Here is a 27,546-nt window from a genome sequence, read left to right as displayed (position 1 = left end):
AAAAATTCCCCGCGACGTGGAAGCGCGCGTCGCAAATGAAGCGTGCGGAGAGAGGATGCGTTCTCCAGACAAATATCGGATAGGAGTCACGTTGCAATGCAGCGGGGGATCGATAGCGCTGCAATCCCGGTTAGTGAACTCGTTACTTTAACAATAATTTATCGCAGCGTGAAGACGTGCAAAATATATTTAGCTAAAATTCTTTACCGCGATGTTTAACAATGTCGTTGATTGACAAAACTCATGATAGGAATATCAACGAATTGATAACAATCTACACATTTAAAAACGCAGCAACCATTGTCCTTATCATAATCAATGTATATTTTAATAATTTATATAAATACTGATAAATGCCGTAATATTGATAAAATATTAAATATAATGATAAATGTTGTTAATGAAATCTTAACATTCATCACAAATCGAACGACTCCGTATGGCGAATGATTACGAATGCACGTGCATGTAATATGAAAAAGATAAGCCGAAATCTTTTATAGATAAGCCGAAACGTTTGTGACGATGATGACGATTACAAGGGACCACATTTTTGGACTCATTATAAGTTACGTTCATCGACGAATGCGATAATGTCTCTAAAAATGTAATTAAGCAATTATTGATATAAAAATTATTTTTTAATTGAAAAAATTTTTCTTTTATTACATGTATATAGACTTTATCTCAAATGTTTATTACTTATTACACAAGCAAACCTACGATCCATATTAATTTCAAATGTTTGTAACACATAAACAGCTTGTCATATTTTTTAATTTGAAAACGGAGTACTTTTTTCTCAGAGTTTTTCTGTAGAACTCTAATTTATAATAATTTAATATAATTTAAAATAATTTTATTATTATATTAACGGAAAATTTTATTCCAACGTTAATCATTATTCATTATTCAGATATATGACAGAAATTAACGTTATTTGGTAGATTTTTCCTCGGGTTTCTCTAGAATTTTTAGAAGACTTATTTTCTTCTGACGTATATTTCCTTGAATAATAAAATTTTATATCCTTGAGATATATTTTCTATCTTAAATTTTAACGCAAGAGAGAAATTAAAATAGAGATATAAAATGTTAATTTCTAATAACACTACAACTCATTAGTAGGATGTGTTTAAATGCCTATGATTAACCAAGAATTTCGGATAATTACTTTCACAAAAAATATTTACATGGTTCCTTCTTGGTTCCGATCAAGTTACATGATTGTCAATCAAAATTGCAAGTCCAAACTCGACAGGTGTAATTGTCATTAATGATCATTTGCGAGCCAACACGACCGTCGCTACCACCGGATGACGACAAGCGCGTAATCGCCGGTGTGTAATTACGCGTGGAAACGAATTACAATCGTGACCCTGCGACACTCAGACGCGGTGATTCCCCATTTTTGACGGTCACGAAATAACCGTGAATCTTGCGTAAAGCCGCGCTTGCGTGTCTAGTTTGCCGATCGCAGACAATACAATATTCATGGGACATACACGCGGAAGAATGGGACGCGTATATATCGTTTGATTAACGAGCGAACTTAAAGTTAACGTAAACGTACGTACGAGGTGACATGCTTATTACATGCAACGTTCAAAATAGTAATTTTCATTGATTTATTATTATTATTTATAGCACGTTTTTGCAACTTGTACGTGCCTTTTATTCAAAATTTTTATCTCGCTGAAGATCTTTCAGGAAAAAATTTTAATATTCGAGAAAATAGAAAAGGTCACTGTGCTTACAAGCAAAACGTCTAACAATTATATACATATTACAATTTAAATTTTCTTAGTTTCATTAAGTATCAGGATACCCAAAATTATTAGAAATATTACTTTCTAAGTTTTGAAAGACAACAGTGAAAAGTTTTTTTTAAGAAACTAAGAATTTATTATACGAGGAAACATGTACACGTCAAAGAAACAAAAATTTCCTCTAATCCCTCCAGGAATTAAAAAAAATCCATTAATGTCAGTCTTACTTAGAAAGTTGCTGACAAATAAAATTTCCAATTTAACCAATAGATCCTATGTTCACTAAATACATTTCTTCTATGCTTGATCCTTGTCCGACTATTATTTTTTTCTTTTGAAATGGCCTCCTACAAATACATCGATTCGTCACGCCTACAGTTTTATTATTTTAAAGAAAATCCCTTCTACTCAAGACATTAAGCTCGGACTGAAGCTTAAAACAGATTCAGTTCTCATCCGTCGCTCGTAGCAGATGCACCTCTACTTGTAACATCATCCTTGCTAAGCGCATCATCGTGAAGTTTCGCCAAGGCAAAGGTCAGTACTTCTATTATACTTATTTTACATTCTTAAAAATATATTACATCACGTTGCATGCAAACAGTACACAAATCGATTCGTGATTCACTTTTCGCGGCAATTGACGATCACCTCGTAGTAATACCCTAGAACTTAATTAACGATTCGTTGTGACGCAAACCGCTTGACGCACTGTCGCTTACGTCACACTTAAATAATAATTACTAACGCCGCGGAACAATAAAAGTTCTACGTGCTCGGCATTCAATTGACTGCCAAAGATAATTGAACACATGCGATTCGCGCATATCGAGCACGCAAGTCATTGACGGTACGTTTATTCTATCCATCTTCGTTGAAGAAAATCCTTTAAAAACCGAAGGTCTGGAACAAGGCTCTTGCCAAGGAGTGTTTTGAAAGGTCAGATACCTGCGAAACTTAAAGATCTCTCACATATACTTACATATGCCTGTATTTTATAAAAATGAGATTTTTAACGGAAGGAATACTAACGAGCGATTTGCATTAGGTGATTGACTGAATAATAGTGTACACGTGACTGAAGCCTTGATATTATATCCAATTGATTGACTTTATATTATTCAATGAAGCAGAAAAACATACGTCTAGATAGTCATAATTCATCGGTATCATTAGTCTGTAATACTTTGTTCATATATGAGTCTTCAGTTATTAATAATATACGGTGACCGGTTTTCCTTTATTATTAACTTCCATTAAATCATGAATTTTATAGTGATTGATCAACTTAAAATTATTAACGGGTCTTAAATTATTAATAATTAAATTGATTGATCTAACGGAATATTTTTTTTTATTGTACTATAATATAATAGTTAATATCGTTTATATTAATTTTTAATCATTTTTATAAAATCTACTCAATTACTTAAAATTATTTTTTTGAGAGGAAAAATCTTTAAGATGTTTTGCGGGTAAACTAAGATTCGATTGATAGATTGCTTCAGAAATAACCCTTTTAATGCTTTCTACTGTGCAAACATTAACCAACGCACAATACGTCTCCTAAAGTAGAAAATCCTAGCACACTGATTGCCATAATGGTGACCGGCGCTGTCCAAACTTCTAAAAGCACTTAAAGAAATAATTACCGTCTAATAAAGTTTTGAACAACATAAATAGCTAGACGACAAGTAAAGTAAAAAGTGTGCTATCTGTCACGCTATCTCGATAATGAAAGTTTCATAGCACACGATAAGATGATGAACAAATAAAGCGTCAAAGATACATTATACATTTATTAGATTTATCTTTCCAGTAGAGAAAGTGTAATCACTGAATTCCATTGAATTGCGTAAATGCATTTTCGCATTCCAACGTAAATCCCGTAATTCTCCAATGACATTCTGCTCCTTTGAAAAAAGTCCAGAATCAAATCATCCATATCAAAGATCAGATGGGGAAGTCCGATGGATTTCCGCGAGTCGCTTGCGAATCGATTTTTAAGCATACGCGAGATCCGCGTTAGAATTTCCTTCGAGCTCCCACCTACCGCCGCCGACGAGATAGCGCACGTGCATACGTCGTCACGACGAGGTAGACGTACGAGCGCCCGACGAGGACGAGCAGAAGTACTGACAATCGAGCCGCGGCTTTCTTTTATCAGTCAAGCTGAACCGCGCGCGACACGCGGACACCTCCGTATAGACTCCGAAAATCAAATCGCGCGCGGGAACCGATACTTTCCTGTCTAATGACGCGAGACACTTAACAACGCTGGAAATCCTAACAGAGTGCACGAATTTGTCGCAACCGACTTTACGCGAATTCCGCGGAAGAACGCGCGAAGAAGAGTTTTGGGCCCGCAGGACATTCGCTCGCGACTCGCTACCGAGACCGTCGTCCAGACTGCTGGTATTGTCCTCAACGTCGACAGATTCTCCAGAACGAGGGGTCCATCGGTGAATTTCGACACGCTGGCGCAAATTCGATGTGAGCTTTCTGCGTAAGTAACACGGAGTATCTGGATTAATCTTACTTATTTTATCAGTTTTGTTGTTGAATTGGAAAGTTCCAACGGTTAGATAGATGGTTGATTATCGATAAATGCAACCGAGAGACTTTTCCACTATGAAGGGTGCAAATTAACTTGGCACCCCCGCGTAAATACATTTAACTCTTCAACTGCAATAACTGAGAAATTTAATTATTTGATCTCCACAAAAAGAAAATAGCAGATTTCACTAAATTTGAAATAAATATAAAATGAACAAGAAATTGTAGAAACTGTGCCGTATTCTTAAAAAAAAAACTTTTTCGAGACACGAGCAGGTACAGAAATTAAACACAATTATCATTCTTAAGAGCTACTAATAAAGATAGGTAAAGTCTAATTTGTAATTAATATTCATATCTTTTTCAACTGCGCGTCTGACTTATAATTAATATTAATGACTTAAAAAAAAATGTGACAAAATGGAGAAACTGCTTACAGACTTCAAAAATGATTATCTTGCACGATATCAATCAGCGCGCAAATTATCTATATATTACTTATCTGTTTACGAATACTGTTTGCTTTCTCTCACGAACATCGGATAAAATTATAATACAGTACTATGTCTTGAAAAGTATTCTTTTGCACGATAATTTTTGTCGAATGATTGATAATTATATCTCGAATCAAAATGCAAGATTATACGCAAAATTTAAAAGTCACTGTCCTACAATTATATTAGCGTCCAATTTAATCCATATGGGTGATTACGAAAGAAATATGGTAGATAAAAAGTCATTGTTATAAGAACACATACATACATGTTGAAATAAATTATATTAAAGGTAGCAATCTATCAAACTCAATTTAGTGATCATCAATTACTTATTTTGTACGTTATCAAATTAAAGTTAGTAAACATAATTAGCGTTATAAGCTATCTATCAACATTAAGTGATGATCGTTTATTTATTTCGTTTATTAAATCAAAGTTGACTGAAAGATACGTATTACACGGGAAAATAATGCAGAAAAATTTAATTGCCTCCTAATAATTATTGTTTTTCATTACTATTCTATTATTTTTCCTATCTATTATATTTCTCTGTCAATCTTCGGCTGATGATTCTCCTGAAATTGGACGAACCGTTATTGATTATTTGCGCGATTCACTTTGCTAGCTCTAAATCGGACCTATCTTCGCTTTTGGCGAATCAAAAATTGCAAAGAATCCTTTGTAGGCAGATGCAGCAAAAAAGGCACACGTCCCTTTTCCGCACACGCACGCGTAATTTAGTTCTCGCGACACGTGCGATCAGATCAAGTCGCGACGCGAGAGCTTCAGTTGCCTCTATCACCCCAAACGTGTGATCAAGTCGCGACGCTCTCTCGCTGATTCTGCATATTGCGTTACACGAAGCGTCAGGAGTATCGAGGAGCCCGCCGCGCCGGTCGGAGCAACGACTTGGCCATTCAAGATTATTGCTATCAATTACCAGAGATGAACTATTAAGAAATATCAATGATACTTCTTAAAGGAAAACTTCAGCTACTTTAGCTTGTCATAGATAAATATGATCTGATAAGAAACGAACCGTTTAGATGGGTAGAGCGCTGCATTAAAAGTTCTGCTCCAATAGTCTTTCTTTTTTTTTTTTATTAAAACAATACGTGAAAGAAATAAAATGTAAAATAAAGCACGGAAGAAATTTGATACGTAATGTGCATATGTAATTTTCTTAAAATTCTTTTATTTAGAAAAAGAAATGTTATTTTATTAAAATTATTGAGTATCTTTAACGTATCTTTTAAAAATAATCATCTGCACACATTACGTTTGCTGTGCTTCTGAATTAAAATTCGAAGATAGATTATAGGCAACGGAACTTGGATCGTCGATTGACAAATAATAATTGTTCTTGTTAAATATTGAAATTTTTTACAAGATTTTTACTAGAATTTAAAAAAAGTGCACAAGTGTCGCAGTATCTAGTATACTTTTACTCAGGTAGAACGTGCACCAGTGGTAAACTTGCGACTATTTTTACGGACGATTCATAACTCACATTGTACGAAAGCACACACGCTAGACCGTTAATCATAATTAGATATCGATTACTTCTGTCTGGTAGACGTTCCAGTATGGTTACCAATTACGCGTCCGACATCGGCAAACAATTAGGTTTATACGCTTGGGTTTATAAATCGATCTCATGCAATCGCAAGAGTTTTGCGACGAGCGCGCGAGTTCTCGGGTTTCGCGAAAAACGCGGATCGGATTCAAGCGGATTCGAAAATCTCGCGGTATCTAGTTCACGTTTCCGAAGAAAGCGTGCGAACGATGCGCTTGCGTAATCGTGATTCTCGGATTCCTGACTTCCTCTTGTTTCTCCAGTCCTCGCACTTTTATACCCCCCTGTCGTTAATTGTTTCCTTTTTTTTCTCCTCTCTCTGATAAACGCGATCGTCTCGACTAGACACGTAATTACGGTGGCTTCAATAACGATAAGCCACCGTGCGATAACGGTGTTAAAATCGCTAGTACACGAGTCCCCGATAACGCGTACAAAGTCATTTGATTACCTGACAGTAACGGCAAACAGTTCTCCAGATAGCCCGGATGATCTGTAACGTATCATTGCGTATTTTCAGTGTCTGTAGATCGAAGATTGCGGAAACAGGCAGATCCGACGTGAGATTGTCGCAGGTTGATCCTAAGGTCTGCCAAACGGGCTCTTGCAACGCCATAGGCCTACAGCGGATTCGGTATGTGCATATGTTAAATTTTATTCATTTGTTTTGTGCATCCTTCTCTTATTCTCTGCTTGAACAGAACTTAAATCATGTTTCAAATCAAATAAAAAATTACAACTTAAAAATTTTTTACAACTTAAAAATTAACACAAATTTAATTAAATTTTTTTAAATTTAAAACACAAATTAAAAATTGGATTACCATGATGCTTGGCGTGTTGTAATACTTTCCTTCATCGAGCTCCTTTATATGTATCTCCTTTAGACTTTAAATGTAACATTTCTATACAAAAAATTTCCACGTTACTCCGTCAGGCAATAATCTTACATACTTATCGAAGCGCTGAGAATAAACACCTGCGATTAAAAAAACAAGAATATTACATGTATAATACAGTTTTGAGGAAAGATTACAAAATCACATTACTCTTTTCACATAAAGATTTATCAAATTCAGAATTTATGAAAAATATTTTTAAGTTCTTTACATAATAAAATATGATATTTTCTCTTTTTTACGTAATTTTTTCATAATTTTTTAAACAATTTTATTATAATTTTGTTAAATAAAGAATTTTGATGAGCTTGCAAATAATATAATTTAAATCTTTTAAATTGCATTATAAACTACCAAATCATAATGATTCACTTTAGCTCGTTCCATATTCCATATAACAGTGTTTTAAACATAGGATCTCGTAAAGCTTTCGATAGGATCGAGACTTCTGCCTAATTGAGCCATTGGCTTATCACAGATATGGTCGCTTTTCCGGACTCGGAGATTGAGCCACCGTTGGTGAACAACATCGGTCTGACGCCGACGGACAGCAATGACAACGTTTCGCGTCTGACAAACGACGTTGGAAGAGTCAGGGATCAAGCTTTTACTATACCCCGTGCAATGAATGGCAATGACAATTATTCGTTGAAATTCGACAGCATGAAGAAAACTGATGACAAGAAACTGAGAGTGGACATCAATCCGGAGTCTGGCTTCGTGCAGAAAGTCGCCGGTAAGAAAAGTCGCGAGATTAATGGCAGCATGGCGAAAACGAGCGTGTTCGCACACTATCTTATTCTTCCGTGCGACTATGTTTTATGCGATTAAATGCTAATCCCAAGTCTTGCGCGATGATTAACGCGATGAAGGAAGATTGAAGCTGTTGAAAAATTTGCATAGCAAAAGCATTTGGCTTCGATATCGACATAATTTATTGCCCCTTATAAATTTTTACGTCAATAACGGTATCGATTGGTTTCGATCGCGCCGCAAGTGAAGATAAAATCTACATCCGTGTATCTATGTGGCATTGAAATTTGAATTTATTTAAATGGAATTAAAGCCAAGTTTCGATTTCTCATGCGAAGCTTGAAATTCTATTTTCCTTGATACCCCAGTAGCACAATCAGCATAATAGGCAAAAATAAAAGTAAAAATTCACCGTAAAAATTCGGCGAAAAAATATTATTCAAGTAATGTAAGTTAAACAAATTTTCGTCACAACGCTGTTTTTCTGTACTTATAACTTGAAATTTATTTATCACTTTTTAAAACCTTGTTGCTACTGCTATTTCCGTTCTTATCTACTTGCTGTTACGTAAAAGTTGTATAAGCAATAAAATAATAATTAGTCACCAAATTGGATTACGGCCTTCGAATGAAAATAATAGTTGCATTTCATGCAAATTAAATGCGATGTCACGTCAGTAAAAATTACATGACGCATAAAATTGTTGTTTGACACAACAAATACTTTCGCACAATTAATAAATAATGGAACACGGGAAAATGTACTTTCCCAATATAATATACTCATGCTATAACGTTACCTTGCCCCTTGATATAACGAAATTTACTTGGTCCGTTTAAATTCTGGCAAGTTCTGATAGTGTAATTGATGATGTATTGTCGCCCGTCATGTCGTTCATATCGCTTCGCATCGTGAAATTCACGCGTACTTTGTACCTACAGGAAACGAACAAACTAATTGTCGTGGCAGTGTGACAAATCGCTCGCGGATACGGTGGGGAAAAGATCGGCACAGACAATGTGACGATTATAACGATTACGACGCGGAATAACTCACCGATGATTTTTGCCCGCTGACAGTCCCATCGTCGGAATTCAGAGTACCATGAATTAACGCCGGTTTATAATGCGAGAGCGCAGAGAAGGCATTCAGTTCAGTAATCGCCTCGCGTCGTTTACGTGCCTTTGCGGAGCACGAGTTTATTTACACGAGGATGACGGTGCGCGGAGATGTTGACAGCCACCAAGAGACCAACAGCCGTCAGTGAACAGTCGAACCTTCTCACATATAGCTCATGTAAAATCGATCGAGTGAGTCATAATTGTGCAATTTGATTGCAATTCGGAAAGTTGCACGGCCGTCAGTAAAATGTTTATTTCTAGCGTTTTCACTTTCAGGAAAAGATCATACGATCGACTTCCAAATCTTATAGAAACCGGTAACTGTCAAGCATATCGATTCGTACATTCGTGTCTCAATTCTAGCGTCGTCCGATTATTTAGAACGCTGATTGCGACCACCGCTTGAATATTCTCCGATTGTGGATTTTTTTAATATGTACCGATACGTCGACAGTCGGCTTGAAGACACCCGGCGGTGACAAGATGGACGGGAAAAACCTGCCCGGCGGAAATGATAAAGGATCGCTCTCCAGCTCCGTGGTCACGATTTCGTCGGATCCCGATGGGGAAGGTCAGAACCCGAAGGGAAACCACAAGGATATCAGAAACGAGAAATGGTTCCACACAATCGCGCAGGTGTCGATACCGTTCTTTATCGCTGGTCTGGGGACCATCGGCGCAGGTCGTGTTCTCACCACCGCGAAGGTAATGACTCTTTCCCCGAAGAAAATGCCATATCGTAGAAAACAGACTCGAGTGTCGATCGTCCGTTCCTATCTCCTTCTTTTACTTACGTTATTTTTCTGCGGAAATATTTATTCTCGTTCGAAGATGGAGAAATAATTTACTACTATCAAAGACAATGTCGAAATTGATGCTCAATATTTACTAGGTGCATTTTATCGATTGTATGATATAGGATACGATATCGATCTCTTAAACCTACACCGCGACCCGATTGCATAAACACAATCTCGAGTGCCGTTCATATTTTTAATACCGATCATGTAGATTTTAGATAAAAGCACATTGCGTTAAATAATTTATCCTCAATCACTTGATTAAGTAAGAACAAAGTCTTAATTAAATCTTATCGCGGGTTTATATATATCTTGAAACGTTTTTAAAACGAGCGGAAGTAACGAATTAACTCGTCAATAATACATCACTGTGATAAGAACGCGTTAATTATATGCAGTGTGTCTCAAGCTTTTGCAATTCTAATTCTCTTCCTTTCAATTCAATTTAAAAACATTGTTTTTGTCACTTTATATTGCAGAAATCGAGAAGCTTCTTTTGTAAAGAACCAAGTAGTAAATTATTTTAAACTTTGCAAGCCAAGAAGAAAAATTTTTTAAATTATGTATGTACTTATTGTAAAAAAAAGTAAGTCCCGCTTCTATCATCTTATCGCAATGTAGTCCCGCTTTCCAATCAGTCTGCCTAGCAGTCTTTAATCTATTCTTCGATTTGCATGGCAATCAAAAAAATAAATTTCGTTTAAAATCGGTTTATATGTATTCTAATATTTTAACATATCCGATTTTAGTACATGCCCGCTTTCATAGAGGTTCCTCAACTACTGATCCTGACCACGGCGCTGCAGGGTCTGAAGGGTAATCTTGATATGTGTTTGGCGTCGCGATTGTCGACACAAGCGAATTTAGGCAACATGACCAGTCGACGGGAGATCATCAAGATGATCGTCGGGAACATCGCCCTGGTACAGATCCAGGCAATCGTCGCGGCCGTCTGTCTGTCGTTGTTCGGCATGGGGGTAGGCCAGCTCAACGGGAATGACTTTAAGTGGCAGCACGCGTTGCTGTTAGCAGTCTCGTGCATGTGCACAGCGACCAGCTCTTGCTTTATCTTGGGTAAGTTATTTTTTCGCCGCATGCTCATTAAATATTGTACGCTTTTTACATTCTAAGCTTTTACATATCAGACACTCCCTTTCGAAGTAACCATCCATTCGTCGTTTATCAACAATTAGCGTTAATAACGGCTGCTGTTAAGGCTCAATCACGCATTATATTAATAGATATTATCTGTGATAACTGCTCATACATGATAAAGATATGCTTGATAGACACGATTTTTATAGAAAGATCTGTATTTCTTTTTTAGTACCATTTTTTACTGTTGCAAAAATTTTTTCATTCTCTATCGAAAATTTATACGTATTTATCTGTTATCGCGTTCTAAATTCTTAATTTTATGTTATCTGTTATCAATATTTCACATTTCATTTTCTGTTCATAATATTCTCATAAAGCTTGAAATGAACCAATTACAATAATGTATCGTTAATTTCCATTTCTAATATAGGAAATAAATATTTTATTAGCATGCAGAGAGTTAAATTATTTAATTACGTAATTGTTAAATAATGTATTATTATAACAAATATAACATTAACTAATTGCAAGAATAATTCATGTAGATTCTCTTTTCGACCTCTTTCTCTTTTTTTATATGTTTATAATATGGTTAATATTATAATATTGCAAACTAATTTTTAAATTAGAGATAGCTTTTTTATTTTATTGTAATCTTGTTGTCCCTAAATTTTTTGAACTCCTATTATTAAATTTAATATTTAATTAGATGTAGCATGCTTATGTTCTTTTTGAAATTCTTCTTAATTTAAATATTTAAAACGTTATAAAACTTATTTTGATAAGCAAAATTTTAAATCACAAGCAAAATTATCTCTTCCCCGCAGACTTTGTCATGATCGCTGTGATCATGTTATCTCATCGATACAAAATGAATCCGGACAACGTGGCGACTCCTCTGGCCGCATCTATCGGCGATGTCGTGTCCATCAGCATTCTTTCCACCATCGCAACGGAATTCTACAATAGAATGAATACAGAAGGTTGGATATTGTACGTCGTTCTCGGAGTGTTCTTGGTGCTTTTGCCGATTTGGATTGCAATCGTGCTAAAGAATAAATATACAAAAAAAGTATTGAAGTCCGGTTGGATTCCCATCCTATCTGCTCTTCTAATCAGTGGGTTAGTCACAAAATATTTTATTTAGGCTTTCCGAGAGATTTTATTCTAATAACCAAATTGTTTAGCTGTAAATATTTAAATCAATCTTTCCTACGTGTGATTGCATTATCAATTTATTGTTAATTTTCAATTTTATTTTTTAATTCACGATATATCACTAATGAATTATAATCTGATTATTATTTTGCTCAAGTGTATTTTTATTTTATTCATTACTATTACTATCTGTCTTTAGCGGAGGCGGATTAGTTCTCGAGAGAATAATTGACGAATATAAAGGATCCGAAGCTTTTCAACCGGTCATTAACGGAATCGGCGGCAATTTAGTATCGGTGCAAGCGTCTCGAATGTCAACCATGTTGCACCAGTCTTCTATCATAGGAATTCTGCCGCCGCATGGCAAAATTTGGGTAGCTCCGTGGACCGCGCTCTGTGTTGGATGTATGTGTCATATTAAAATTTTTTATGCTAGAATACGTTCGATATATCTAAAACTTTTTTTACATACAGCACCATATGCCAGTACCGCAAGGTTGCTGATCGCTTTAGTGATTCCCGGTCAACTGGTCTTTGTCTTTATCGCTGATGCTTTAAATCCGGAGAAATGCTCACTAAATGCGTACTTCGTAATCTCTTATATAGTTGTTTCTATAGTACAAGTAAGTCACGCAATTACTTTGTTTCGATTTTTAAACTATGTGGAAGCAAAGCTGTAACAAGAATATTTTTTTTCTTTAGGTGATGATTCTATTGTACATTGCGCATATAATTATTCATGCGATGTGGAGGTACAAAATCGATCCTGACAACTCGGCGATCCCCTACTTGACAGCATTGGGTGATCTGAGTGGATCGCTGCTAATAGCGTTAGCGTTCTTCTTTATATACGCTATAAACTATCCATACTGCGCCTAAGTGAAAGATAAATCTGAGGTAGAACTAATGTCATTGCACCCATATACCAACACACACATACACGTACACGTGGCGTAAGGAACCTTTAACAATCCCTAATTTTCTCATTACGGGACAAGAGAATTGGGTGCTTTGCGCCTGTCAAAACAATTCGAATGCCTCGCTTTGTGGCGTTATATAATTCGAAGTGGCTCGCGAAACCGAGTGGGAAATGACGATGAAATAATGTTAAGAGGCGAGGTATAATGAAGAAAATACTCAGACCACAAATATATACATTTGTTCACCGTTAAACTCGTAGTATCAAACTATACTCAATATGATACATTTTTAACTATTCCATAGGTCGTCACTGTTCCTAATCAATCATTAATTTTGATTAAAACATAAAAGTTAAATTAGCATTTTTTAATTCTTTATTACTGGTGACAAAAAGTCTTAGTTCTCATTAAATTAAATAAATTGACAGCATTTTAAATAGGTATATTAATAAATCTTTCCCACTATGTCATTAATTATCTTATTGGTTTAGTCAAGTTAGCCAAATATTAAGTAGAAACAGTGGCGACTCAATAGAATTAAAATATTTTTAAAAAACAATAATTCCACAACACAGTTGTCAATAATCTATTTCTGCAAACGTACGTAAGCGGCTGTGAACTACAAGTATAATGCTTACGAAGCAGCATGATGAATGGCAATTCTGGCACATATCTCATGTTTTTTCCCATAAAATGTGTCACGAACTTCTCACAAATAAATAACAGCCTAGTCAATTTAATAGCAAAAAATATGTATGTTCAAAAAGTTTCTGAAAAACAACTAAAGAATGTTTCAATTCGTTAAAGCACCATCAGTCTTTTAGCCGCTCGCAGGAGACGGCTTTTATTTTAGAAGATTTGTATAATAATTGCATCGTCTTGACGAAGAATACCCGTTGCGAGTTCATTATTATCGCGACGTATTTTAACTTGAAGCGATAGCGACGTGTTTTAACTTTAAATAGTAGCGATCGTAAATTAAAATATAAAACTGTGGCCGTGAAGAATCAAATTCACAAGCAAAGTGAGCGAACCGAGTGCTTGGAATTCCTGTATTCTTTACCTCAGAAGTCACAAGACACTACGAAACATTTATTCTGCCACGGCAAATGGGGCACAATTTAATTGCACAAACGTACAATTGCGGCGCAATTGCGGCTCAATTAAAGCTACAATATTTCAGCCACATATTATTAAAGCAAGCGTTGATTGCCTCTCCTTGCCGTAGTCTTACACGCATATAATATTACGCAATTATTTAATTACGCAACGCGCGGTCTGCGAGCCACGCCTTACGTAATACTCAGACAATAGCCGAGTAATTAATCTGCGTTGATTATTTGTCTTTGAAGTTGTAAGAAACTCACATTTCGAGCGTCCATTCTCAGCACGTTGAACATCGCATACGCATACAATGCAGGTACTCCGAAATACTTCAAATACCGTTTAAAAAATTTTATCAAAATTATGCATAATTTTCAATACTTCGAAATTTATCAAAAATCTAATAACGGTTCATTTATTATTATACAGTTTTAATATAGCGTTAGCAAATTTGTTACGAGCAAAAGAGAACTAGAACAGTGCAGCCGAAGTTCAATGTGTTAAAACTAACATACGAAAATTGAAATCGTTTACGAAAAATTGTTTAAACGATTTGTGAAGATTTTTAGGAATGAATTTTGAAATACAAATGTATTCTAATTAAGATATTTAAATATATTTTTATGTACATATTTTACTCGTGTACTTAACGCCTTTCCAAATTTCAATTATTGCAACGTTTAATTGTAAATATTAACTTTTATAATAATTAATATTAGTCTAAAAGATTTAGTCTAATAGAAATTTTATTCAAAATTATTTAAGTGAGTTATATCAAAGTTGGCATGCGATACTTATATTTCTAAATACTGTTAACCAACCGACCCTGACCTGACCGTTTAACCGATAGAGAAAACATAACGTTCATATATTTCTAGAAGAATGTAGATAATGCAGTAACGTCATGTTTGAAAGATGGAATTTAGATAGAAGAACTTGCAAAAGTTTATATCTCATATTATCTCGTCCCAAGTGGTATCCTGTGAAAAAAAATAAATATTTAATGAAAATTTGAAGATTATACGTTATTTTTTACAACTCTCAGAGTATTGTAAAATGTTATTATTTCCCGCAATCTTTGCAATAGGCTGACGATTGCGGAAAATATCGAATTTTTACAATACACAGAGCATTGTAAAAATTATTTTCTGCAATAGGCTGACAATTGCAGAAAATATCGAATTTTTACAATACACAGAGCATTGTAAAAATTATTTTCTGCAATAGGCTGACAATTGCAGAAAATATCGAATTTTTACAATACACAGAGCATTGTAAAAATTATTTTCTGCAATAGGCTGACAATTGCAGAAAATATCGAATTTTTACAATACACAGAGTGTTGTAAAAAATAATTAATGCAATAGGCTGACAATTGCAGAAAATACCGAATTTTTACAATACACAGAGCATTGTAAAAATTATTTTCTGCAATAGGCTGACAATTTCAGAAAATATCGAATTTTTACAATACACAGAGCATTGTAAAAATTATTTTCTGCAATAGGCTGACAATTGCAGAAAATACCGAATTTTTACAATACACAGAGCATTGTAAAAATTATTTTCTGCAATAGGCTGACAATTGCAGAAAATACCGAATTTTTACAATACACAGAGCATTGTAAAAATTATTTTCTGCAATAGGCTGACAATTGCAGAAAATATCGAATTTTTACAATACACAGAGCATTGTAAAAATTATTTTCTGCAATAGGCTGACAATTGCAGAAAATATCGAATTTTTACAATACACAGAGCATTGTAAAAATTATTTTCTGCAATAGGCTGACAATTGCAGAAAATACCGAATTTTTACAATACACAGAGCATTGTAAAAATTATTTTCTGCAATAGGCTGACAATTGCAGAAAATATCGAATTTTTACAATACACAGAGCATTGTAAAAATTATTTTCTGCAATAGGCTGACAATTGCAGAAAATATCGAATTTTTACAATACACAGAGCATTGTAAAAATTATTTTCTGCAATAGGCTGACAATTGCAGAAAATACCGAATTTTTACAATACACAGAGCATTGTAAAAATTATTTTCTGCAATAGGCTGACAATTGCAGAAAATATCGAATTTTTACAATACACAGAGCATTGTAAAAATTATTTTCTGCAATAGGCTGACAATTGCAGAAAATATCGAATTTTTACAATACACAGAGCATTGTAAAAATTATTTTCTGCAATAGGCTGACAATTGCAGAAAATATCGAATTTTTACAATACACAGAGTGTTGTAAAAAATAATTAATGCAATAGGCTGACAATTGCAGAAAATATTGAATTTTTACAATACACAGAGCATTGTAAAAATTATTTTCTGCAATAGGCTGACAATTGCAGAAAATATCGAATTTTTACAATACACAGAGTGTTGTAAAAAATAATTAATGCAATAGGCTGACAATTGCAGAAAATATCGAATTTTTACAATACACAGAGCATTGTAAAAATTATTTTCTGCAATAGGCTGACAATTGCAGAAAATACCGAATTTTTACAATACACAGAGCATTGTAAAAATTATTTTCTGCAATAGGCTGACAATTGCAGAAAATATCGAATTTTTACAATACACAGAGCATTGTAAAAATTATTTTCTGCAATATTTTTAAAACTAATCTTTATGTAAAACTTAATTATAACAAAAATATGATTTGCTTTTCAAGAAGCAAGTATTATTATATTCTTACATTATTTATTGTTATTTATTATAAGATTTAATAAACGGAAGAAATATTTCTGAAATTATTACTCTATAAAATTTAATTAAAAATGTTTTATTGTGCGGGAGCGTACACTACTTTTATCGAATTAGCGCGGCGATCCTAAATCCTAATTATTAATCTATCAATCGATTATACGATTCGTTACACCTGGAAAAATCGATATAAGAAATATACACGTATGATTTTGATGTATTTATCACTGTGTATATATCTGTACTTATTTATAAAATTTTTTTCTTATTTTTCTTTCGTTTTGTGACTACAAAATGGGCTTTGAAGAACAAAAATATTACAAATCGACTAGATACTAATAATGTTACTTTTTCTTTACATAAAGCGCGTTTCTCGCTCGATCAAAAAAATGTATATATATACGTGTGTGTGTGTGTGTGTGTGTGTGTGTGTGTGTGTGTGTGTGTGTGTGTGTGTGTGTTTGTGTGTTTGTGTGTGTTTGTGTATATATATTATATATATATACACGTATAATAATATATAGATATGCGCTTTCTCAAGTTTCGTCTTTGTAGTAAAAATATTTTTTGGGCTTTATCTTTGGGCGATCTTCGTTAGTCTACAGTTAAAAAGTAATTTCTTCCTTAACGCTGCGATAAAGTTTTGGCTTTGGATTTCCTGTCGTCTATCTAATTGCACCGGCCTGCGTAAAGAAGATTTCAGAATAAAAATGACAAAAGACAAAGCTTCCTTAAGTATCAATAAATTCATATATACTAAATTATTGTAACATTATTATTAATGTAATTATATTATGTTGGTATTTTTGTTATTATAATACTAAAAATAATTAATATAACAAAAGAAGATCAAATTGTATGCTCGGCTCGAATTTGTTAAACAATAGATAAATATAAAAGACTAAATCGAGCAACAAAGATTCTTATTAGATAAAAAATATATTTATTAAATATTATATATGTAGATAGTTTACAACCGTTTAACCTAATTGAATTGTTATATTACTGATTTTTTTTATTAAATATAATCAAAACGTTTTGGTAAAAATTGTATAATATTTTAATAAACTTACATATTTTTCATCTAATAAGAGTTGTCTCCAAAGACAAAATCAAATCATTATAATTTCGTTATACATAACAGGCCGTTATAGATAGTTTCCATCGTGCAATTGATACGTACGTTCGATTACGTTTATTTCGTTGATTTGGCATACACACATTAATAAATGTCGCTTTGCTAGTCATTGACTGTACAAAAAATCGCGGAACATTTTTATTCGTTTTACAAAAATAAATCGTCTGCTAATTACTAACTGGAGGACTTCGTTGCGTTGCATTCTGTTTCGTAAATAGCCAAATTTCTCTCAGTGTATTTAATTCAACTATTTCCTATCGTGATGTATAAGTAAACGTGAGAAAATGCGATTGAAAGCTTCAATAATTCTTCATTATGTCGATGTTTCTAGATAAGATGATTATAAATTTAGTGATAAACATTAATCCTTAATATAGGGTACCGAGTAGATCGGTACAATTAAAACATGTTTTGATTCGACAGTGTTCGCCTCACCGTTTGATTATGTTTGTTATGTAAGAGTGAGACTTTATTTTTCCAGACTCTGTCTCGTATATATTAAAAAAATAAGATGTTCTGATTCAAGATTCTTATTTCGGATATGTATATACATGAATGAATAAACTCCTTACAATTTTATCAAAACTTATTGCAGTTTAAAATATATTCACACTTTATCATTGATCTTTATAAATTTTATTCTGAAGTCATGAGACAAATTTGCATATTTTAAACTGCATTTCTTTTAATAAATATACGACCAAACTGTATAGAAAAATAATCAGATTTAGTTGCAACTTTTGACTTGATCTGAAACAACAAAAATAGAAAAATATTGGAAGATGTAAAAAAACCGCTGAAAACAAATTTCCGTGTTTAAAAAGGTATAGTAACTAATAAATTATTTTAAATACCTGTTAAAAGAATTGATCGACGCTCTAAATCGTCCTGTACTAAATTTTATATTTATATGCAATCTTATCTTGCTTTTAGTGAAATAAAACACAAAAGCGAGATGCAATATTAAAATCTAAAGATATATGTATGACGCAATTTTGTTTCACGATTCGAAGCTTAAGAAAATAGAGATAACTCACAGTTTGCCTTGACCTTTCACGTATTATTGCCAGCAATAATTATCGATATTGCTATGTTTATGAATGTTCTCAAGAGTAAAAGACTGAATTCGTGAAACTTCAGCAAATAAAAAAATCGTTGCTATGTTCTCGAATTCACGTGACAGGTTGCCTCGGGACGGAGGGATTAACCGGTGCCAAAGTCAAGGTTTCTTTCTTTTTCCTGTTCACGCGACGTCCCACGTGTAGGACGACGTCTCCAGCTTTGACGGATTTAAATTCGGCAATCGCCTCGGCGTGGGTCATACCATGAAGAGGTTTCGAATTTATTGATAAAATTTCGTCCCCTGTAAATATGAAATTTCGTGAGCTACGTATGTTGATTAGAAATATGCTAATATAATATCAAATACTTATTATAAATATATATACAATAAAAAATTTATCATAAAGTAATTTGTAAAAATTATTATAGGAACCTTAACACAATAAGAAATTTTTAAATATATTTGTATTTTTCACTTGCAAATTAAAAATCGCTATATACTGTAAATTACTTTTTAGAGTTTGTTTTCGCAAACAAAAATGTATTTATAACTTAATAATAATCAACTTTGATAAAAATTAACAATTATTTTATTTTTTAATTAATAATTATTTCAAATATTATTCACAAAAAAGAAGAAAAGATCCAGAGAAAAAAAAGCGAAAAAAGAATGTCATATAGAAGAAAGATTTTTATCTCTTAAATCTAAAATTTCCGAAAAATTTGAAAAAACATTTAGAAGATTTAGAGATCCGAAGATTTATAGAATTAACTTGCCAGATATGAATCGGGTATAGTCTTTACCTTCCTTGACAGTGCCTAAGTCAGCGGCTTGGCCATTAGGAAATACGGTTTTCACATAGATACCCATATTTCCGCGAGGACTGTCGGTACCGCCGACGATACTGAAGCCAAGTCCCTTGTGCCCGGGACCCTTGAGAAATCTGGCGGTCAGTATCGTAAAGGATGCGCCGCTCTTACTAGGTCTTGGCAAGGTACAAAAACGCGACTCCTCTCCCTCGGCAGCTTCGTCAATGTCCTCGAGCTCCGAGTCCGTGTTCAGACCTTCGTCGGCGTCTTGAGTACCCTAAAAGAAACATTGCATTATACTCAAATCGCATAAGTATTTGCAAACGTATGTTAAAGAACTTAAGAAACTTAAGAAACATTTTATTTCAAACCGCGTCTGAATGTCTTTTGAATTCTTTCGTTAACTATTTTAGTTGTACGTCGTTATTTATAATTTTTTTATCAAATCTTCATCTAAAAACTTATTAAATTTGATGCTAACGAAGCGCTATTGAAGATTCAACAGAAACTTTTGGGGGGAATTTACTTACTTGCCAAGTCTTTAAGTTCGCACCCGAAGAGCTAGGAATATTCGCGACGCTTCTACTGTTGAGCCTCCTCGGGTTTCTCTTGCCAGAACTTCTCTCCGTACCCAGACTGACCGGCGCTTCTTCCTTGTTACCACTACCGGAGCTCAACGTAGCCTCACCTGAATAATTATTCACTTGTCCGCCGACCTTAAAATCGGTAGACCTTTTTCTGGGCGTCACTCTGGGTATGTGTATCTCCTCGAACGACGGCTCCGACTGGTTCCTGATCTTCGCATTCAGGAAGTGCACGTTTTCATACGAGTGCTCCCTGGTCTCGGAATTGCTCCTGGCCAAGTGTCGACCCGCGTACGGGCTTCCCGAGGCCAGATCGTCTCGCTGTGCGCCGGCTCGTTGAAAGCGCATGTTCTCATAAGAGTGATCGTGCACGCTGGTCTCGCGGTTCTCCGAATTGCTGCGCTGGAGAACGGGCCGAGTCCTTGGACAGCAGGACGACGGCGAAGACCTCGAGAACATAACGTTCTCGTAAAGGTCTTTCTGCTCGTAGCCGTCCTGGGAGTAGGCAAAGCTATTGCCGTTGCAATGAGGTGAGCTCGGGACACTGCTCTCCGCCAAGGTCTCCAAGTTATCGTGGAAAGGATACGGTGGTAAGGACGTAGGCTCGCTGGAATCATAACGATTGTCCTCGAAGGTCTGGCTGGAAGACGAGGTGAGGGGACTCGGCACGTAGAAATTCGAGGCATTGTCCTTCTGCTGCGGAAACACCTCCGTCACACTGAGCGCTTTTCGCTTCCTGATGCCGGCGTTTATCTTGCTAAACTTATTGCGGAGCACGTGCTGGATATCGGCGATCCCCTTCGTCGTGCCTGCAAAATATTTCACTATGAAGTATATATTCAAAATATAATTAATTGGCCTTTATATGCTAGAAGCAAAAAATATATTTATTCTTTTAATGTTCAATTTTTAACTACTAACTTTAATTTTTTAATTATTATAAAATAATTAATGACCTTTTCTTTCTCTTTAATGATTTTGTTTCTAATTAATTTAAACTCACCTGGCAGCCTTAGGGAACTAGTTTGCAGCAGTTTCTTCGGCGAGCTACCATCCTGAAGACTCTTCGCGGCCGGCGAGGCTTCTCTGCTGGCTGGCGTCGATCTCACCGCGTGTATAACACCGCGATTCCCGCCACCCTGTATCAGCGCCTCCTGCGGTTCCGACGACTCCTGCACGGAGCATCTTCGCCGCAGCTTCCGCCAGCGCTGACTGATACTCTTGTTCCACAGATTCAGGTCTGGAAAAAGAGACGAAAAAAATAAAACTCGGAATGCGTTGCTCGGAATCAGCGCCGTGGTCCTCGCTCGACCGAAGACGCCGGGGGTATCATTTCTAAAAAAAAAAAAAATGGAAAAGAAGGAGGAAGAAAAACATAACGTTCCGCTTCCCGGCCGTCAGGCCTTAACGACCGGAAACACTTATCTCTTCCCTGCGCGAGGTGGCACGACATCTTTCTATTTACGCACAGATAACGAGTCCCGAACCCTGACGAAAAGGCGCGTCACGGCGTGGATGAGTGTAACGGTATAACGATAGAACATTATCGAAAGCAAAACAACGCTAAGCGTGCGATGACTCGTGCACGGATACGAAAAGTACAGATCGTAGATATTCAAATCATGGTACTACAGCTGCTCCGAAATAAAACAACATCGACTTGGCAAAGTGATAACGCTTCTGTTTTTCGATCGTCGTATTTAATAAAAATTTAATTTTTTTATTGCAGCGTTGTAATTGCAAAATGCAAGATTTTTTTCTGCCATTTTCGTCTTTGATATACTCCAGCACGACGGATAATCATGCTTATAGAGAACGAGAAGAATTTCTTTTTTGTTCAGGCCCGACGACTGTGAAGAGCGAAAGTGTGTGTGTTGTCCCTTCCTTTCCCTTCTTTTTTTCGTATAATAATCATGCTCATAGCCGAGAAATTTTTTCTTCCCATCACATTCCGTAAAAGTTCGATTTTTTATTGTGGTAACATAGTCGCAAAACGCAAAAATTTTTGTCAATTTATTAGTTTCATATAATATTTAATTTTAACATGATTAATCACCCTCATAAAGAATGGGCGAATTCTTTTTTAAAACGGATAAAAAGTAAAAAAATGTTTCCCCTTTTTTCTTTATTTTTTTTTATTATAAATAAGAAATAATAATACTCATCATAAAAATTATTTTTTTCATTACTTGTTTCATTATTATCTTAAATATTATCAATCCTACACTAATCAAAAAATTGTGAATACATAATAAGCATAAGAAATTAGCTATTACAAATTTTTTCGCTTTAAAAAAAGAAATTAGCCGCTTCTGTTTATTTTCTACCGCTCTACACGAGAAAACTTAAATGCCTATCATGTCAACTCATGAACGCATAAAATCTTCATGGAACTGTCGAGGAAGAAAGCGACTTAAAAGCATCTCTGTCACGCGCTGTACCCTCGTCACGCCAATTACAGCTTCTCCAAACGTCAATTCCTCATTCCCGTCGCGCACATTCCATCGACTCAATTACACCTCTCGGTAGCAAGCCACCGTGTAATCCAATTCTGTAATTACAATTCAATATAGTTTCCATGTCCTCCCCGTAGCGTCCACGTGGCCGGAAGACGACGAGACCGAGCGCGAAGCAACATCAGTTCCGCGGGGACGGACCCCACTTCCTTCTTCCGCACCCTCGACGTACCCTCGGCCTTGAAGAAAACCGGAGCATAACGCGCATCCCGTGCGCGCGCGTGTGCTCACGCGCGCGCGCTAGCGCACCGTCACGGTGTCATGAATTATTAAAGACAATGGCGAAAACTCCTTCCAGCGGAGTGCAGTGGGGATTCGAGAATTAACGCGGCTATTAAAATCCAACTTGCGATGACACGCTTGCGGTGCGACCGGTGCTCGTCGCCGCGATACACTGACGCCAGCTGCCGTTCGCCGTTATCCTGGGGACGGGGTTACCGTCATCTTGTGCAAAACGCACACTTTCACTTTTCGTATCTCCGGATGCGCCCGATTTTACGAGGCCGCACCGGACGTTGCGCTTGTCGATACCCTCTCTTTCGGACACCTTATGTAGATATTTACGTATGTGTATATATATATATATAAAACCCATGCACCGGTAGGACGCCTAATTGGCTACTTCGTTAGCGTCAGCTCGCCACGCATGATGAAAGATTATGACATCGGCTCCGACGCCACTACCAAACTTTTATATCGCCTCCAAGGTGTTTTATGACACTGGATGTTAGAGTGACGAAATTCCTCCAATCAGGAAGAAGCTTCCACGAGGCAGTTGATATATGTACCTCTCGAAGCGGAGTCTTACTCCAGCTACGAATATTCCTGGAATACTTTACACAAAGTGAGCATAGTTTGACCTGAGGTGCCACTTGAACTTTGCTTAACCGTGACACGTTTCAAGAACTCACGTAGCGTTGAAGGTAACGTTCTTGACATCGCTTAGAAAATTTACAAAAAAAAAAGAATATTCCGTTTATAATTTTTTTTATTCCAGAAAGAATGGATATAACGAATATTATTAAAAGTCTTGCATTTCCTTTGGCATATCCTTGCAAGTTTCTCTTCGCGTGTCTTAATTACGTTCATTTGATTCACACCATCACTGTCACGCTGATTGTTCCAACTTCTTTGTCTCCGGAATCTAATCTAATGCAGGATCGATAAGGCGGTTTCATCCCGGAACGAGACAGTTCCGTTAATAAAGGTTTCTTGCGGGGAGCGTAATTAACATTTACCGGCACCCGCAGAGCGCGATGCAAATCAGTATCGATCACACAGACTGTGGGGAATCGAATCTCATCGTCGCAGATAATGTCGTCGGAAATTTAAATCTCTCCTGTCGCTTCCTTTACAGGAGCAAATCCTGTGAGTTCCGTCGAAATAATTTTCCCTTGTAGAAAACATTTGGAGAGTCCAATGTTTTAATAAATAAATTTTCATTTAATATTCTCCCAAATTTAGAAATTAATCTCAGAGTAGAGATTTAGATAGCACTCTTACGGATATATAATTATTTTCCAGCATTCGGCACGAGATTTTTCACGAGGCATCACTCTTTCCTGGACACTTTTTAAATAAAATCTCAGTGACTTCCCTTCTCACAGAGAACTTGTACTTGTTTAGCTGTATCATCATTTGCAATTTCAAGCGCGGCGGTTCGACGTAGAAGTAAAGGACGCCGCATCTCGCATGACAGCATCTCGTCTCGAATCTCTAGGCGGAAAAATAGCCGATCAGTCGAGCGCGAGATCGATGTCCAGGGTCATCGATCGTCCTTCGAGCCTTCGCATTCGGCGGCGCGAGACGGATCCTCACGGTCGCGCGCGCGCGACTCCGTTTCCTCGATCGCGATGACAGAGTCTCCGTTTCGGAAATCGCGGGGTCTACACTGCGCGCGGTCTCGGCATGGACTGAAAGGCCCTCTCGGGCTTCACGTTCACGTTGTCGTATGTTAGGCGTCATATGCGTGTGCGTGTACCGGCGTGCACACCACACGTGCACAGCTCTCTTGATACCTGTACATACCTGGTGACGCCAAACGAAAGTACTAGCCTCCGGCTGATTTAAACTGAACAATTTTCATTTAATATTTTATTAATTTTATTCTATTTTATTTTATCTTATTTTTATTTTATTTATTGCGCGGTTTAATTTGATTTTATTAAAATAATATAATAATTTGTTATACTTATATTATTCCTAAATATAAATATAAACACCGAAGCACAAAAATTTTGCAGTTACGAGTAATTAAATATCTGAGAATCACTATGCTTAAAACTTTAAATAATTTACAAGATATTATTCTCATTTAATTTTGAACAAATTTAAATTTAAACAATTTTATATTAAAAATTTACAATAATTTAAAATTAATTTTTTATTACCATTTTACATTAGTTTATAAAATTGTGTCATTATTATTATGTCGTGCAGGTTGACATGTTTTAAAAATATTTTTATAAATCTCAACATCTCTCTCTCTCTCTCTCTCTCTTTCTCCCTCGGTCTCTTTTTCTCTCTCATCGAATATTTGAAAGGAAGACGATGGTTCTTTTGTTGTCAGGCCACCGTATACAAACTGCAGACAGATTGTGTACTGATTGTGGGAGCTCTTCGGTGTGCGTTAGAATACGAGCGGTCTCTTTCGCTCAGGGACTTAGGAGCACGTGTGTCGTCCACTCATAACTTAGACGAACAACGTACACATACATAAACACGCACGCACACGCACGTAGGTGCCTATTAATGTACATCACGGCTGCGTGCACACCCTACACGCCGTTGCACTCGTATGCATCATGGTCAGGGCGGGACGCATTATTCTTCGCAACACCGTGAGCGTGTGTCTTCGTGCACGAATTCGGATGAAAGAAATCGCACACACGGAGGCTCCGAGAGGCGCAACGACTTTCGACGAACGGTAATAATTGGTATCAAAAGCCACTTACGGTTAAGAATGACTAAATTTTCTCCAGCCAATCTCGCCACTCTCTTACGCCAACACATTCGCCAACACACATACTTCTTCCTCGCTCTCCTCTTTAAAGCTTGAAATATCTTCATGTAAAAATAGCTGACGGAAGAGATAAGATAATAAAATTAATTACGGACTTGTGTGTATTTTTTTTTATTCTCGCGTTTAATTACACCCAAAAATCTAAATGTCAAAAGGAGTTATGAGAATGTAATAAAAGTTTTTATGTTTTTAGATAAGCAACATTTACATTTTATAATAAATGGTACTTTCTTGTATCCTCTCTCACACTCTCTCTTTCTCTCTCTCTCTCTCTCCCACTCTCTCTCCCTTTCTCTTTTAAATCAAAGCTCAGTTCCCCTCAAGTATCATTTCGCTCGTCTGAGGATCATTCACGGGCATTATCAATCTCAGTGCGGAAGATTATCGCGCACGGACGGCGCTCCATTTATCGTCTTACATACGGTGCTTGTACATAAATAAATAAACGTGGCCGGGACTGTCGGCGAGCGGCGATAAACGCACTTTAAAGAGGCACGCACGCAAGTACGTGAGCACGCATATATGCGCAGGCAGCACGTGCACACGCTGCGCTGGCGAGCGCGCGTTTCGTACGTATGCGTGACTTAAGTGACACGCCGTGCGTGAGGTCAAGCCCGGAGAATGTTTCTTCTATTGCTCATTGTGTCGCGGGAGGGACGTGAGGGGGAGATGGGGGCCCGACGGGCCCTGGCCTCTCTATGACGCGTTCGAAGTAAGTGGCCGCCCTCGATGGGAATTTGCGCTGCCATTGAAACGACGAAGACGAAAGCCTGTCGGTCTCGCGATTCTGAGACGAGGACAGCTCGCCCCCGCCATATTTTTTTAAATTAACGCATATTTTTCCGTCCGACGAAAACTATTGTACGTTTTACGAAAGTAACGCTATAAAAATATTCGTAAAGCAACGTGAAAATTAATAAAGTGTTTAAATACCATTTATTTGATTTAAGAGTTACAGAAAAATTCTTAAACGCGATTGTTCTAGAAACAATGTAATGAAGTACTTTCACCTCTCTAGATTTTTACAAGAAGAAAGAAACAAATTAGAAATAGTAAACCAAAATTCTAGGATATTTATATATGAAAACTGTTATATAAGCGCTCATGAGCACCTCTGCGAACTGTCTTTAATTCCCGGCTTTCCACTTCACTTGTCCCGGAAACTCGACGTTTAACATCGGAGTATTATCATTTTGCTTACCTCACACCTCACCGTGAACTTAGACAACGACAACGTCGTTATATAACGGCGATTAAATCAGACGTGTCGATTAAACGCCGTCTCGCAATGAAATCGATAGCGCAGCGCAAAAAAGGCGATCGACTTGGCCGCGGTTAAAACCAAGTGTTATTGTCCGATTGCGGTTTCAGTTCGGCTTGCATAAAGCAACGAGCCGGCGATTGTACGTTCGCGGGTACCCCGAGCATTCTTCTGGTACACGT

General features: G+C 36.3%; 2 protein-coding genes across 3 annotated transcripts; one reads left to right on the top strand and one right to left on the bottom strand.

Moving 5' to 3' along the window:
• Positions 1-3,168: 3,168 nt before the first annotated feature.
• On the top strand, positions 3,169-15,249 carry LOC118644054 (solute carrier family 41 member 1-like). 2 transcript variants are annotated; one of them, XM_036294974.1, is made up of 9 exons: positions 3,169-4,275; positions 6,919-7,032; positions 7,776-8,033; positions 9,627-9,877; positions 10,722-11,046; positions 11,898-12,192; positions 12,428-12,633; positions 12,703-12,851; positions 12,931-15,249. In XM_036294974.1, the coding sequence occupies exons 3-9, from the start codon at positions 7,778-7,780 to the stop codon at positions 13,105-13,107; spliced, it is 1,659 nt and encodes a 552-aa protein (XP_036150867.1). In that variant the 5' UTR covers positions 3,169-4,275; positions 6,919-7,032; positions 7,776-7,777; the 3' UTR covers positions 13,108-15,249. The 2 variants fall into 2 exon arrangements, with proteins under 2 accessions (XP_036150867.1, XP_036150868.1); XM_036294975.1 differs by lacking the exons at positions 3,169-4,275; positions 6,919-7,032; positions 7,776-8,033 and adding an exon at positions 8,049-9,361 and having other exon boundaries at positions 12,931-13,107.
• Positions 15,250-17,034: 1,785 nt separating this feature from the next.
• On the bottom strand, positions 17,035-25,165 carry LOC118648633. Its single transcript, XM_036294973.1, has 5 exons — positions 23,127-25,165; positions 21,569-21,805; positions 20,512-21,374; positions 19,976-20,258; positions 17,035-19,472 (listed from the first exon to the last, which is right to left on the bottom strand). Exons 1-5 carry the CDS (start codon positions 23,143-23,145, stop codon positions 19,282-19,284), a joined length of 1,593 nt encoding a protein of 530 aa, XP_036150866.1. The 5' UTR covers positions 23,146-25,165; the 3' UTR covers positions 17,035-19,281.
• Positions 25,166-27,546: the final 2,381 nt, after the last annotated feature.

This window comes from Monomorium pharaonis, unplaced genomic scaffold (genome assembly GCF_013373865.1).
Source record: "Monomorium pharaonis isolate MP-MQ-018 unplaced genomic scaffold, ASM1337386v2 scaffold_555, whole genome shotgun sequence".
Lineage (NCBI taxonomy): Eukaryota > Metazoa > Arthropoda > Insecta > Hymenoptera > Formicidae > Monomorium > Monomorium pharaonis.
The sequence above is the reverse complement of the archived record's forward strand: the minus strand, read 5'-3'. Positions and strand labels throughout refer to the sequence as shown.